Source organism: Cupressus sempervirens, chromosome 9, assembly GCF_028749045.1.
Source record: "Cupressus sempervirens isolate cs-2001-9-10 chromosome 9, ASM2874904v1, whole genome shotgun sequence".
NCBI lineage: Eukaryota > Viridiplantae > Streptophyta > Pinopsida > Cupressales > Cupressaceae > Cupressus > Cupressus sempervirens.
The window spans coordinates 21221136-21237331 of record NC_143126.1 but is presented as its reverse complement, the minus strand read 5'-3'; the positions used below and the strand labels follow the sequence as shown (position 1 = coordinate 21237331).

General features: G+C 35.7%; 1 protein-coding gene across 2 annotated transcripts in view; it reads left to right on the top strand.

The window, feature by feature from the left end:
• The first annotated feature begins 950 nt into the window (after positions 1-950).
• Positions 951-16196, top strand: part of LOC149537437 (uncharacterized) — an 85063-nt gene continuing 69817 nt past the window's right edge. For both annotated transcript variants that reach the window (XM_089798880.1, XM_089798881.1), the window contains exons 1-2: positions 951-1444; positions 7848-8108. In XM_089798880.1, the coding sequence (XP_089655006.1) occupies positions 7895-8108 (214 nt within the window). In that variant the 5' untranslated portion in view covers positions 951-1444; positions 7848-7894. The remainder of the gene's footprint in view (positions 1445-7847; positions 8109-16196) is intronic.

Below are 16196 nucleotides of genomic sequence, written 5' to 3'. Positions count from 1 at the left end.
GCAAATTTCGACATATGGATTAGGAATTGCTTCCCCTATTTAAGAGAGAAGGTCAAGGTAATATTAGTGTCAAAACAACTTGAGAGAAGAAGAGAACAATACAAAGTATTTCAATCCCACATGTGAACATCAACCGAAAGACTACATAGAAGTGGATATAAAATAGAATGCAAAAATGTTGTTTGCCTAAATAAGAACTATCTCACACAATCTTAGGCATGGAAGACAAAGCTAGAAAACATGCAAAGAGGAATGGAGTGACAAGGTTTGTCTTCTTTCCAGATTTGAGTCATTGGAAAATTAATTACATTACATCATGAATTGTCACTTTTTGAAGATTTTCAAAGCACATGCACAAATATTCTAAGAGTCGAGTTTATGTGTTGAGTCTCTAAATACTTTATTCAAGGATGATAAATGAACCGTAAGAATGACATATTACTTGATCAATAGTCAAAACAAAAGAAACTTGATCAAAGAAGATTTCAACAGAGATTAATAACCGATCTTGATTTGTTTCTAAGATTCATAAATTGATTCTTCAATGATCATTATTTGTTTGAAATCTAAATCCTATAAACTACATAAATTGAATTGATTCTTTAATGATCATTATATTGTTCTCAAATCTAGATCCTATAAATTACCTGATTTCATAAACATCATTAAAAATCTTCATTCCATTTCATTAACATAATCATTAGTTTAAGGAAGTCCCCAACGTCCTGCATTCTCCTCCGCCGGCAATGTAGAGGAAACCACCGGATGCTCCCGGAATCGTGTTAATAAATAAACGATTTCCTTAAATGTCAATGGCAACACGGGCTACAGCCAGTACAGGTTGACAGAGATCCGGTCCGCCGACTAATGACGTAATAAAAACACGTTAAAAATAAACGAAACAATATTAAATCCGATATTAACTACGGTCTATATTTTCTCTGTGAAATACACAGTAGTATATGGTCGATGAAAACCCTGAATTAGCTGAAAGGCAAAGCAAAGAATTCTTCATTTGCTTTGTCTTCTTCAGCTGGAAATTTGACTGTATATTATCACAGTGCAGATATTTGTACCAATTTTGTGCTGCAAAGGGTTCGAACACTCAACCTGCACCTGCCAGCAGTAGCTTGATAGCTATTAATGCAAATAGATAAGAAGATGCTTTTATTTTATTTTTTTAGTAAGTTTCAGTACACTCAAATTTAATGAGATTCCCGTCGGCTGCATCTTTGAATGGGAATTGAAATGCTTTCGTCCCGATCCGAGTGGCAGAGAGTTGATATTTCTGGTAAGGCAGAGTTGCAGACACGTCCGTAGTTTTCCTGTTCTGTTTGACGGAAATTTAGAGTTGAAATTTGAAGGAAAAGCGTTGAGCGATGGATATTTTGTGCTCTTGGGGCGGCAGCATTTGACAGAAAAGATTGACTGCAAATTAACTGTGGTATGCGTGTCCATAGGTCGTCTATGCTTCAAGCTTCTTTGGTTTTGTTTACTTCTGCTAAGCGCCATGGAAAATGGCCAATAAAAAACTTTTGTTGAATGTAAGCAGCAGAGATTGTGGTTTTAAAAATTACAAAATGTGCCCTATTATATTTGGTTAGTAACGTAAGACAGTTTAGTGTCTTTTTAAGTTAATTTTTTCCTCCTCTGTTTTGGTTCTGTTCTGTTTCAGGAAAATTAAATACAAAACCTCATGTAGGATGTCGGCAACAGATTTATATATTTATATATTTTTATAAAAATGTGCCCTGTTATAGTGGCCTCGTAATGGAAGGGAGCTAAGATTTTGTCCACAACGCGTTTTTTTCCCGTTATTGGGCCGTTTCATTTCGGGAAAAGTAAAAACAAAACCTCATTTTTTAGTGTAACCAGCAGATAGTATATATTCTATACAAGATGTCCTTGTTGTATCAATCTTTTAAGGTAAAGTAGTTAGATATGGCTTCGTCTCTGATGATGAGTCGCGTATGTGACTTGAAACGTCCATAATTTAAAAGAGACAAATGTTTGAGGAGTTTCGCAAAAAAGACACTAACAAGCTCGCAATAATGCGAAGAAAACCTGTAACGTCTTTTGACGAGGGATTTGAACCCCAGGCTCCGAGAGCAAAGTTAATGCAGTCTTGCTGAAATGATCTGCCCTCTTTTGCTCGAATTAGAAGCTATTGAGCTTATGCCTCCGCATCAAGAGAAAGCTGATAAATTTTACCTTCATTATGCAAGTCTTATCTAAACCTCTCAGTACTTCTGAAATTTGAAGTTCTAAGGTGGGATTCTATGGAGTGCCTTCCCATTTTTATGACACAAGTGGAACCATGAAAGATAAATCCTATGTAGAGAACGAAAACATTTAATAAAGCTTGAATTTGAATCCTAGCAGCAGATTGGATAATTTTTATTGCAAAAATCTGCCCTGTTATATTTACGTGATATTTAAGATTGGGCTTCATTTTACTGATACTAGTCCTATATGTGACTCAATGTTTTCTTTAGTATTGACCTCACAAAGTAATAGTACTGTGTATGATGGAAAGCGTTCTTTAGTACTACCCTGAGAAAGTGATGAAGTTGCACAATTAAGAACGCCCTGGAACATCTAAAATGACCCTACCATTTGCAGCTTAAATTGTAAGCTATCAAGCTTAAATCTCAGCAATAGGGGAGAATTCATATTTTTAAATTTTGTTGTTAAAGCATCACCTAAATCTGGCTCTTGAACTGAAAGGTAAAATTTGTATGAAATGACAAATAAAGTGAATCATCATGTTGATTATGAGTGCCAGATTGCATTTTTTTAATACAAAATGAGCCTTGCTTTATCAACCTGTTAAGTAGTTAAAATACAGGTCTTCAGTTTGCTGATGGTTAGTCCTATTGACCTTGTGATAACATGGAAACATCATTAGTTAATAATCTCTTCTCTCAGTTTCTTCAGGAAATCTCATAAACAGACTATACTGCACAGAAAACCTCAAAACTCTAGTTAATATTTTGTTTAGGAGGGAGGAATTAAACCATGTACCTTTGATAACACACTTCACAAGACCCAAAAATTGAGTAAAGATATTGCTCGACAGGTGAATCAAGCCCTTGACCTTTGAGAAGATTTTCAGGATGCCTTAAACACGCTAAAATGCTCCCATCTGTTGTTCATCGTGTAATGAGGTTCAAAATTTTTGTTTTCGTTTTACCAAATACAAGTCCATAAGTCCCATGTGTGTTTAAACATTGGTAATTAAAGGAAAAATTTGTTTATGCGGTTTGGTGTCTCACACTTGCAACACTGCAGTTAATATTTTGTTTGATAGATGAATTGAGCCTTGGATCTTTGAGAACATATTTAGCACGCCTCAATATTATGGTTAAGATATTACTTGAGAGGGGATGTGAATCTTGGAACTTTGAGAATATATTTAGAATACCTGGCTGGGTTATACATGTTGGGCCCATGCGTTGTAGCTTGAAATATAAGCAATTATCATTTGTTATCCAATCTGGGGAGTCTGAATTTTTTTTAGTTTGCTATCCATAATTCTTTTAAATCTGTCACTGATTCTGAAATTTGGGCTTTGTGAGCAGGGTCCCTTGGGTTGGACTGCTGATTCTATTCAGGCAGCAACGAAATATAAAATTTGTGTTAGTGAAAAATTTAGAATAGTTTCCTTAAATGTTGATGTGGTTACTTTTTAGTAATGAGGTAGTTTGCTTGGGTTAGCTATGGGGGTTAAATTTGTAGTGGTTGCATAGATTTTTTAGTGACAGGATGCATAGCAGTGAATTTTGGCTTATATGCTACAATGTTAATTTCAGGAATTTTTTTACATGATTCAATAATCATTAAAATTCCAAACACTTGCAGCAGAGCCATACATGCTATTCGATTTGAGAAATTATAAGTTCTCTCTGAGTTTTCTCTGCAACACCTTTGGAGATGTCTGTGGAATGCTGACTCCAGGTGACTGCTATGTTATTTTAACTCAAAATTAAACTTGTATTCAGATTAAACTGACAATTTGAACATTAGATTCAGTATCAATGACCTTGAATATTTTGAAGTATGCTTGAAATGAAATCTGCCATGACAGTGCATGGCTTATGTCAGGGTTATCTCATCATGATTAGGATGCACATGAAGTGTAGCTTGATTGACAAGAGGTGGTGTATCCAGAGTTGCGTGTACAATGAAAGCTCAGGCTTGCAAACATTTAATTATATATACTCTAAACGAAAATCATTCTCTTGTGGGCTTCCAGGGGAGGGTGCCTTTTAAGCCAATTTGTATTTGCCTTGATCTTTTACTAACTTAAACCATTAAAAAGTTGATGAACACCTACAGTGGCCTGTGGCCTCTTTGCAGTGATGGCTATTAAAGAAACAAATTCGGATTTGACAGATCTTCACAAGAGGAATCTCTTAAGGATTTTGTTTTAACCATGAATTAGTTTTCAGGATTGTTTCGAAAGACTGTTTAGTTGAAATATTTTTAGTAGCATTTACATATGGGTTTAGGTAACTCTGGATGCTATTTTTGAGAACATATAATTTAATTAGAAGCCAATGCAAGTAGCGTATTCCACCCACTGAGGATCTAATTCCTCTATAATACTGATACAGGGCATCCGCATGGGAGAGAATCTCTTTTTAAATTTTCAGACACTCCCTAATGCGTGGGTTACATGTTTGCTGTAGTGTAGTGTCTTTGATTCTATTTTAGCATTAGTAGACAGCAGGGTGAGTGGTTCCAGAAATATCACCACAGCGTAGGTAGTGGGCATTTCAGTTTTCTTTTAAATTTCTTCTGGGGATACTGCATCTGAAGGAAATCATAGCATTTTCCTTCTAGGTTTATGGGCGTGAGTTTTTTTCTTCCGAAGTTTTTGGGTGTCGGAGTTTTAGAGAGTGGTAGGTGGTGGTTTTAGGGGAGGTTTTTGTAGAGCTTGAAGGTAGGCTTCTAAAAAGCCATTTTGCTGCTAATAAAACACCACCGTTGCAGGTTTGAGAACAGACCCAAATTAGATTGGAACGATGTAATAAGAAACCAATAGGCTTGGCATGTTGTTGTGTAACGACACTGCAAGTTTCAATAAGAATTTTCCTTACTTTTGCTCGCATATTTTGATGTGGAAATCATCTTGCTGTAGTCAGTTGGATTGCCTTGAGTTTGGGGGTTTCCATCCCCTTACATCAAGTACCTGAACTGTTTTATTTATATGGCTTAAAGTTCAACAGAATAATATGGGAAGTCTTTCCAGCACCAATGTCGATTAATTAGCCCTGTGAAGTGGGTCTTAATAAATATTAAATCTCTATAGCTTGAAAATTATTAAGAGAGGATTAGACTATTTCAAATACTAACTGAATTTGGGGAGGCATGCAGCAATGGCCTGATGGAAGGGGCTCTGATAATTGCCTTAATGGACATTATTCACAGAGTGATTTGCAGTAGGAAGGTTATATCAAACATGAAAATTTGAAATCTCCTTTATAGGTCAAGTTTTTGGATTTTGCTCTTAAATTAACCATTAGCATATCTGTCAAAAAACTATTGTGAAAATGCTTCCTAAAGATCTGAGCAGGTGCTACAAGCTTCCAGTCCCTGCCTGCTTCTAATGTTGTGTTGAAAAAATAACTATTCAACATTTAAATCTGAGGATCTGAATTATTCAATTTATTGGGTTTGTGTCTTTAGATGCTTACACAAGCAATATCCTGATGCTGGGCATCCACATCTTAAGGAAAATCAAATTTGAAATTCAAATTTCCCTTCCCTGGTGGGTTAGGAATTTGAATGACAATGTTGGAGGCATATTTGAAGTTTAGTAAATATGTAATGGGTTGGTCAGTTATGTATGGGAGAGGTGAGGGGGCTTTTAATGATTTTGTTTTGGGGTGCCTTGTAGAGGCTGTGGGTAGTATTTTTGGGGTGTGGGTTGCATAAGTTTTTGGGGTGAAGTTTCATTTTGGGGGGTGGTTTTTAGTGCAGAGTGATCAACTTGTTGGATGCAAGTGTAGCTTTAGGATGAGAGTTTGAAAGAAGGCTTTTGAGAAGACACTACTTGCTGTTAAAAACACCATTGTTGCAGGTCTGTGAGAGACCAAATCGATGGAAATATTTCAAAGTGAAGCCAATAGGCTCACCATTTTGTAATGCAAATTCGTGTTGTGTTCCAATAAGAATTTCTGAAAATTGCTGCATCAGTTTGCTGTCCATTTCCTTCTATTTTCTGTTATATATTTTAGATTTGTATGTGTGTTTCAAGTGCTGATTGAGGGAGACGAGAAGGGGATTTCAAACCCCTTACATCATATCCTTCTCTACAGAACCTTTTTATAAGAAAAGCTATGGTTCATAGCTTAATTTTATGAGTTAGATAGTCATCTATGCAAAAATTAATTTAGCAATGATAAATCAATACTCTTATCATGAGGGGCTACTGAAATCAGCTATAAGGCCATAATATTTTTTTTAGTCAAGATCTAGCTTTTGAAAATTGAACCACTCTAGGAAAGAAGTAATAAATTCCTTAATGGATGCCTATACACACACTAATGTCTATTAAATCAGCTAGACATATCTGGGGAACCGGATTGCACAATATCCATGGGCCTCGAGAGATCATCTCAGATAGATTAACAATAGCAAAACATATCAGTTTGTGAAAATATTCAACTATGTTTGACAGTATCTTTGACAGAGTGTTTATGGCCATTGCTAAAATGGCAACATAGTTACTTCTCTTAACTTAAATATATACACAGCTATACTGCAGTGATAAGTACCACCTAATTTGTTAAAAGTTTGAGGCATTGAGTTAGGAAAATCACATGAGCTGAAAGACTTCTGTCCTAGATTATTCAATAAGCATAGCAGTTCTTCTGTATGTTGGAGATATGACTTTGCAACTCGAAGAAAATTGGCAAGCAGGTAGTTCTGATCAAGGAACATTGTCACGTGCTTCTTTAAATGGATTGAGACAGTCTCTATATTTCCAAATTTCCAAATTGAGATGTTGCATTCTTAGATATGGAGTTATGGTTGGATTGGCTAGTGTGGAATTTCTAATCCTTTATAGTAAACGGGCCATTTGCATTTTGGTGAAAAGGATCATAGACTGAGAAATGGAAGGATAAACATGGCCTACAATTTTGCCATGTTTTACTGGAAAATTTAAAAAAATGACAATTTTTGTCTTATCCTGCTACTTTTGGTGGCCTTTTACACCAAATTTTCATTTGTTGCCGTTTCTTTTTTGAATTAGCATTATGTAGAAATTTTATTTTGTTTGACAGTCTTCTTTTATGTGCCAAATGTATAGATATACATTTGGCTGAGCATTACAATAGATTATAAATCCTGTTGTAAAATAGAGAAAGAGCAAGACACTCTTTAAAAATGCTTTTATTTATTTGTGAACTTTACAAATACTATATTAAATGCCAAATATCAGGACATTAATTCCCAAAGTTCTGGTGTTGATTTTTTCAGACCTTGTTAGTTGTGACCATCAGAAGGCTCTGTGGAAAAATAAACAAGTCTGGAATTATGTGGATATCCTTCTCTATAGCTACATACGTTTTATAAAAAGATTTGACAAAATTTTGCTTTCGATGTGACAATCAGACATGCAGCATACTAGAATTCACATGTCTGCCTTTAACCTACTTTGATTCTTCATGTACTTAATTACTCCAGACAATTTTGAATCAATAAGATATGCGCAATCTTTAACCTAGGCTACTTTCAAATATTGGAGGTTTGAACTTCAATATATTAATTATCTCAGTTGTTTAACATGCAATGTTATTTTATAGTTGTATAATATGATTTTTTTGTCAAATATGCAGGTTAATTGTGTTTGTGTACTGGGGGGTCTCTCTAAATCTGTCGCATCATGTTTCAAACAAAGAAGTTTATGTCTACCCTTGTTCCTCAAAGGCTCCATGCACCTGAGCAACGGAGTGCAGGCCCAGTAGTGGTTCCTTCTAGTTCAACTGGTAGTCCAGCTACATCTGGAGGTAGTGCATCAGCAAAGCAACGATTACGTTGGACACCTGAATTGCATGACCGATTTGTGGAGGCAATTGCTCAGCTTGGTGGTGCAGATAGTAAGCTACTTGTTGATCTTGTGTTAGTTATATGGTCATTTGATCTATGTAAAGTATGCATATTCACTAACACTAATCTTTAATAAGAAGAGTTTTGTGCTATCAGTTTGAAGGTTTACCTATTGATTAATAAGGAAATGTGCAGCTTATAAAGGAATCATAATAACTGAGAAGCACATGGGTCGATTTGTCTTCTTACAATCACCATATATTTAGGCTATGATCTTTTTTCTTAATCTCCTGGAACTCCTTGGAATGAAAATTGTATTGTCAGTTGTGACAAACTTGCAATATTGAGTACAAAAATAGTGGAAAGACAACTACTTTTTTGAGAGTTTAATTTATTTTCTTTAGTTTTGGACAGATATACCTTAGATGCTTGAATCTTTTACTTGAGCAATAATATTGGAGCCATTGAATTCATCCCCTTGCCTCACATGCAGATGACCTTCTTCTAAACAGGTTGAATAGTTGAAGTTTATGTTACCTCAGCTGAAAGGGGTGTCAGTCTGTATTAGTCAATTCAAAGGATGCTGAATGTTTAATCCCTAGTGTATTAATTCCGTTCATTACAAAATCTATATGCAGCACATTCCGTTCAGTCCGTCTGAAGTCTCAACTGGCTTCCTTTGGGAGTATCCAATGCCAGTTTGCTTCATTGTGAAAATGTCTATCAAAAACTCTCATTATAATTGTTTTTGGCAATTGCATTTGAATGGTTTGAATATGGGAAGAAAGAATACACTGGTCTGACAGAAAATCACACCCACACCCACAAACAATGCCGTTCTATTGTTGTTCCATGTCGAATTCAAAGTGATTAGAACTAACAAGAATAGTAATATATAAACAATAAATACCAACTGTGTTTTTAATAAATAAGAAATAAAAAAGTGGAAAAACACATACCTTACTGTGTATTCATGTTAGAATGGCCAATTTTAAAAGTATAATGAATCAATTTATCATAGGATACTAAAGGCAGAATGTAGCATAACGAATTCAGATGTTAGGAACCACTCAATAATGCTGGAGGATGAACCTGGCTGTGTAGGTGGATTTGCATGGTAAAGTAACTAGTCAGGCTGCTTTGTATGATGATCCAGCACAAATTTCATGCATTGATTATATGCCTGATGTTTGTATTTCTAAATTTGTAATACAACATAGAGTGGTTTTTACTTCAATCTGGGTTAAACACAATGGCAATGAAGTATCAGGAATGCTACCTAGCCTTCCCCAAAGTTGACCTGACCTTTGTTACATCCCATATTTTGCTACATTTAAAAATAATCTTCTAGCTGTTGGAAATTCATGTGTTGGTAAATTTGTTGAAATAATTGATCCATGTGAAGTTGATCTATTGGTAAAGTTGTTGAGATATTTGATTCTTGTGAGATGGAATTTCGTTTATTAGTTATTGTTTCATTTGACATGTTAGTTAGCCATTATGATGGGAATTGAAAATGAGTATGTGATATTTTATGATTATTTCAAATTATGGAAATGTGTTATTACTCGGAACCATGTCCATCTTGCAGGAGCACGAAGAAGGGGGGGAGTGTTGCCAAAATGGGCGTTAGGAATGGGACACCTAAATCCACTGTCAAACCATCAAGTATGAAATATAACCACCTGGACCAAGGATGAAATAGCTAGACAAACAAGAAAGTACAAAGGATGACCATGAGCTAACCAGTTAAATTAAAACATAATAAAAATTCAAATAAGAAATATTACCTTCATTATGTGGATGATTTCAGTATATCTTGCAAATTCTACCATGTCTTAGTATAATAATATACTCATGCTTGTGTGGGTATAAAATATGTACGTATGTGTACACACACACACATATGTATGCGAATCTCAAATTTAGTGTATATATATACCTACATATTAAGGCTACTCAAACAAGCATGAATGTAAAGGGGCGACATTAATATACTAAGGCATGAATGAAGATGTTGTTGCCACCCTTTTTCTTTTATTTTGAACCTTGGCTATGATTTACTTATTATTTATTTAATTGCCTTGAGTGGCCAACTTTTCCATGTCTTCTTTATGACATTGGGCTATATGTCTTTTCTTTTATTCAAATATGAAATTGGAATGCCCGTGCGAACGTTTTTGCCACCTCAGTCATTCTTGCGTAACTAAGCATGCATGCATGTGTCTATTGCTTATCTTGCTTGCCTATTTATGGATGCATTTTATTTACAATTATACATTGCCCTCACTCACTCGGGCGGTTCTTCCACACATTTCTGCTTCCACAGAACTTCTTTCCTATTCATGCTATATTTCTCTCTACTCATATCAAGTAAGGGTGTGATTGTAATTGGCGACTGCCTCTGAGTTTGACAAGACTACAGTCAATCTTGTATACCTTTCTTTGATCGAATTTGAAAGCTTTGATAGCATAGGTGGGTGGCATCTACTTGACACCAAAACCAACCATATTTTCCAAATCACGCCTACTGAATCAGGTCTGGCATTACATTCATATACTATTTATCATGCTTAAATCATGCATTCTGAACTTGTTGCCTTGCCTCTTAGAGCAGGTCTCTGTATTTGTTTCCATTGGAAATCCATATTCAGGATGTGTTTTTTTGAAATATTCCTCTTCTATTATAGACTTGTTACTAGAAAAGAATTATCTGATTGCCAAAAGACATTAACTTGTGATAGTATTTGAATTTGAAAGCACATATGTTTTCTGTCAAGAGTGCTGACCCATACAGAGATATGGTTAATATATCTCTGAGATGGGCTGCTGCTCCATATGATAAAGTAATAATCAGAATGAAGGCTTAATTCACTTATGATGCCATAGGCCAGAATTGGCATGAAAGATGGCAAATGTATAAGTACGCTTTGAACCAGATATCATATAAAGAACCTCCCTAGAAATCATCCATGAGGACCGGCATGATTGAGTTGAAGGGAGAGAGTGGGAATAATCCTGCAATGAAAGGGAAATATAATTAGTAATAACTCTCAAATTCAGTAACCTAAGTTAGCTCATGGGAATCCTTTGTATAAATTCTTGTTGTAAAGTTGAGCGGTGGGTGAGCGGGCATCTAAGTTGCCCATCCGAAATCCTTGGCCAAGGTAGTTAAAGGCATAATTGCTGTTGTGATCACTAGAGGTCAGAGTGCTAGTAGTAGTAAGGTTAATGAAAAGTGTCCACAACTTCGTCAATTGACTAGTAGACACTCTAACACTAGGATGCCCAGTGGCTGGACGTGGGTGTCTCAAGCCAACTCCCAAGGTAGGGAGGGCCTTTCTCAGTGGAGATTGTGTGGGAATACTTAAGGTCCACAGTTGGGAGGTTAAGCCCATGGCAATGCTTCTATCCTTTCTTCCAAATGCAAAAGCTTGCACAACATACGGACATCATCCATTTATCCTCTGGTATCTTTTTCATGTTTTTCACATTTCATTTGATGAATGCTATCATATATTTTGAATATTTCCTAAAGTTAAGAAATTAGTTTATGAAATGCAAGTGGAATGGTAGTTATTAACTGAATGTCATGTGAATCTAGTAGTTGAAATGGTTGTTAGATTCTAGTTATTTGGAAATGTTACAGTAAATTATTTCCCCTTCATGTGAAAGAATAAAATAACTGATTTAACTGTATCTCCCTTCATTTGGTTAAAATTGTGATGCCTTTTCCTTTATTTAATCGATTAATTAGATTTCACATTTTTAGCATGTTACAACCTTCCCGCTTAATTATTAGTTCAAAGTTAATAGATGCAATAGAAGAAGCATACTTGAGCTGCAATGCAGTCTATATATCGAATTCTGGAAAATTTGTTATACAGGCCGAATCACTCTCTAGAAAATCATTTGTTTTTACTTCTTGTAAGTGGGGATTGGTTCCAGCTCAACACTGGTTCTGAATGAGGGAAATAAATGACTTGGTTAAACATAGCATTGCCACAACAATCTTGGTTATGATAGACAGTGGGCTAAGCATACATATTGTTGAGGTAGCAACTCTGAAACTAAACTTGAGTAAATCCCCTTTTAAGAAGTAAAATAACTATCTCGAGACAAAGGGTTTTATTCCCTTTGCCTTCTTAGTGAGATTGCATGGAGTGAATGGTCGTACAGATCAGGAAAGGACCAAATTGTTGCAGAACTTTTTAATATTGTTGTTAGTGTTGCCTGATTGAGAAAAAACCAAGGTTGCATGCGGACAGGGTACTTGGTGTACCTAGGATACTGTTACAGATATAGGTACAACTTTTTTTCAAAATAAGGGACAGGGGTACTTGGGCATGTCAAACTTCATTTTTAAATTATACTTTTATTTTTATAGAAAATCTGAAATTACGAGTCATGAGAATGGTTTTCCAAAACAAGAACAGTGATAGAGTTTGGAAATGTAATGTATTGTTTTCAATTTCAGATTTTCTATATGTTTGTAATAATAAAATATGATAAATGTTTAGATGCATAACAGAGAAGACAAACTTTAAACATGAACAAGAAGATCATAAATCATATGACAATGACATATTGCAAATGATAAACTTCTGACTTGAATAGTGATAAAGCTTATTTATAATCAATATTGTATCAAAGTTTCAAAGTGATGAAGTATTGAATTAAGCCTGATAAACAACACGCTGATACGCAAACAAAAAACCGAAAAAAAATCAGAAATCTTAATCAGGGTCCTTAGCCATGATGCTCTCCACTGAGTACCCAGTACTTGGGTACGTGGGTACATGTACCAGGGGTGTGGGTACGAGCACCCATGCAACCTTGGAAAAAACTGACCCCATTGGAAACATAAACAGAGATTAATTTCACATATAAAGATGATAAGTTGCCCTTTCTGGATCAGTCTTAAATCTTCTTCCCTATGTGTACCCTTAATAAATCTTACCTTCTATTTTACATGTTTGGCCAACTTCTGCAACAAACTTTGTGCTCATCTGAGCCTTAATTTTCCCAAATTTGTTCTACTAGATGATCCATGTTTAGCATAAATATTCAATAGCTTATTCACCAACATGAGGGTTAGCCTGTCTGAATTCATCCAAACAGATTATGTCTGTTGTCCTCTTAGTGTTTTCATTTGAAAACAGTAAGTTGCTTAAAAATGTGCTTGCTGAAATGCTAAAATTATGTGTAGGTTGTTGTAAACACGAAGGGAATCGAGCATAAAAGGAAACACATAATGTTAACTGAGCTCATAGCACGAGGTATACAATGGTAAAAGCTAGTGTGTAGAATTCTAAAAAGAGTAAGCCTGTGCTTTCTTTTGTTACCGTCTTAAGGCTGTGCTTTCTTTTGGTACCATCTCTTGCAACTTTACAATCCAATTTGCCTTCTCAAGATCTTTAAGAACACTGACAGCATATTGGTGGCACTCTTGGGGCTTGCTCTTGTCTGCAACTTGTTAGAACAATACACTCTCCTACTGAATGCTTATATTCTGCATTTATATAATCATTTATCCAAGAATCACAGTATTGACAAGGGTTGTGCACACAAATTCACAACATCCTTTATATGGATATCCCAAGTACCATAGGACTTTGAAAAGAGAGACATCAAAGCATTCCATTTCCCTTGCTTGTGTGAAAGTTTTTAGGTTTTTCTTACATTTCAATGGTTTTGGCATTGGATGAATTTTTCATGACAGTAGGTTCTATACATCATGGTTTCAGCTATAGTAAAGTCTGGTAAGACATTTTAGGCTGCAACAAAACACTCCAATTATGCACTTTCCAGTTGCTCTTCTAGTCCATGGGTGTCTAGATCTGTCATGCCCCCTTTTTCAGGTTAAGATAAATTAATAATAAAATTTAAACTGGGCTTGATGATCAATAATTAAAGGGCAACTTAATAATATTATTTATATGTAAAATAAAAATTATTTTTTAAACACTAGCATTAAATAAATGTAATTTTAAATATTTAAGATAAATATAAAATAAAATAAGACTATTAAAAGTATTTTTAAAATACTTGGAGGGAAATCTAGGAGTCAAGAGCCTGTTTTGAAAAGTTATACAAAGGAGCTGTCTCTCCTCATTTTGATTATCACGGGATTTATCTTTTCTATCCAACTTTTGAATTTAATCAGTTTTGTTCAATCTAGGGCATCCAAAGATGAAAACCCTTGGTTTGTTTGGGCCTTGAGAGCTTAAATTATCCCTTAGATTCCACACTTGGAATCAGGGATGAAAACCTTGCTTCCAGTCTTGGATGATTAAATTGGGGAATCACAATTCATGCTGATCTATGGAAGGATTAAAACTAAAAGACATTATTCAATTGCTACAGTGTCTCTACAATGTTCTTGGCAAGTGAAATCATCATTTCATCACCAAGGTCTATTGGGAGGTGGTGCAAGAACACCTAGGGGTAAAGGTGAAACCATAAGGCATTTTTGGTTTGTAAATGGTCTAACCAACCATTGAAGAAATAAGGACTAGGAATTAAGTCCCAAGGTACGTTTAGGAGGTTTGAATAGATAGGATTTGGAATGTGAGTCAAGTTTTGTCAGTTAGGTCCTGATAGGCAAAAATTGCTTAGAATTGCTCAAAGAGGCAAAATATGGCAGAAAGGCCTAAAAGGGGGCAAGATGTATTTAAAAGTGTCCTTTAGGTGTTTTAAGTTCATTTCCTAAGGTTTGGAAACAAACTGGTCAAGTTTGAAGGCTCCACTTGCAAAATTGCAAAAGTTGTCAAAAAGTTGCTCATTGACAACTTTGCAATTTTTGCAAAAATTGAATAGTAACTTTTTGCACAGTTTTGAGGAACAAACTACTTGGGTAGTTATGGCTTGAACCAAAGGCCAAGATGGAGGAGGGAGCCTACTTAAACACCTTACAACTCATTTTCAAGGGCTGGTTTGACATATGTACAGACAACACCTATGTGAGAAGGTTTTTGTGAACGGGAATGTACTTTTGAAGGATTGAGTAAAGAAGTTGGATTGAAAACCTTACTGTTTTTAATGGAATAGTTGCTTGATTCCATGTGTTGATTTTGTGCACACTTGTTTTGGTCTCAAGCATTCATTTGATAGGGTTTAGAAAATTAGTTAGAATTTGTGTTCCTGCTGTCTAGTTTTGCATTACCATCACTAAAATGGCTATGGCTTGAACTTCAATGGTCAAAACACCATGGCCTTTGGAAATCAAGCAATAGCCCTTGTAAATAATGTAAATAGTGTTTTTTTGGGTCTGTGGAAGTGAAGTAGCTATTTTTACAAGTGAGCCCTAAGTAAGCAAGGAATGCTTGGCAAGGTGCAATGAAGGCTTGTAATGGAGATTTGAAGAGAACAGAGGATTGACACGTGCCAATCTTGCTCAGGCAATGTAGGAGCAATGCACTAGGAGTCCATAACACGGAGGAGGAGGTTGGGTGTGGAGTTTGGAGTCATTTGTAGAAGTTATATTGTCATTGCCTTTGAAACTCTTAAAATGACGGTTTTCTGAAGCCATACTGTACGGTCATCACGGGAGTCTAAGACTTGAAAAATATGCAAGTTTAGGTCATTAGGAATCAAAGTCCCAAAGACACCAAGTGGCCTTGTTAAGAGTTTTTGGGAGTTAAAGTTTGTTCCTTGTTTTTAGGAGGACCAATAGGGGCTCTTAGGGCTACAAGGCTAAATAGGGTAATTTGGAGTTGTGGGCATGTGAAACTCAAAAGAATGATTTAGAATGGTAGGAAATGTATCAAGAACCCCATAAGGGTGATTAAAACTTGATTTTGGTCCTTTAGGTGTATTGGGTGAAGTTTTGGCACTCTAGGCCAAATAGTGCATAGTTGGTGAACTAGAGGTAGAGGATGGAAATTTGAATTGTTGGGTGAGTTTCTTGTTGAAAGGGGATTAAGGAGTCGACTAGGTTGGGGTTTGGGACAGGTTCCCCAAGTAGGCTAAGAGTAGCCTGGGAAGAGCAAGAAAGCTCTGAAGTGAAGAAGCTCCTCATCAGGAGGCTTATCTATTGAGTTACCAGTTGTTTGGTAGAGTGATCTTGTTAGTTCATCAATTACTTGGGAAAGATCCGAGGCATCATCATAAGGAAGTTCATTATCAAAATTCGATAT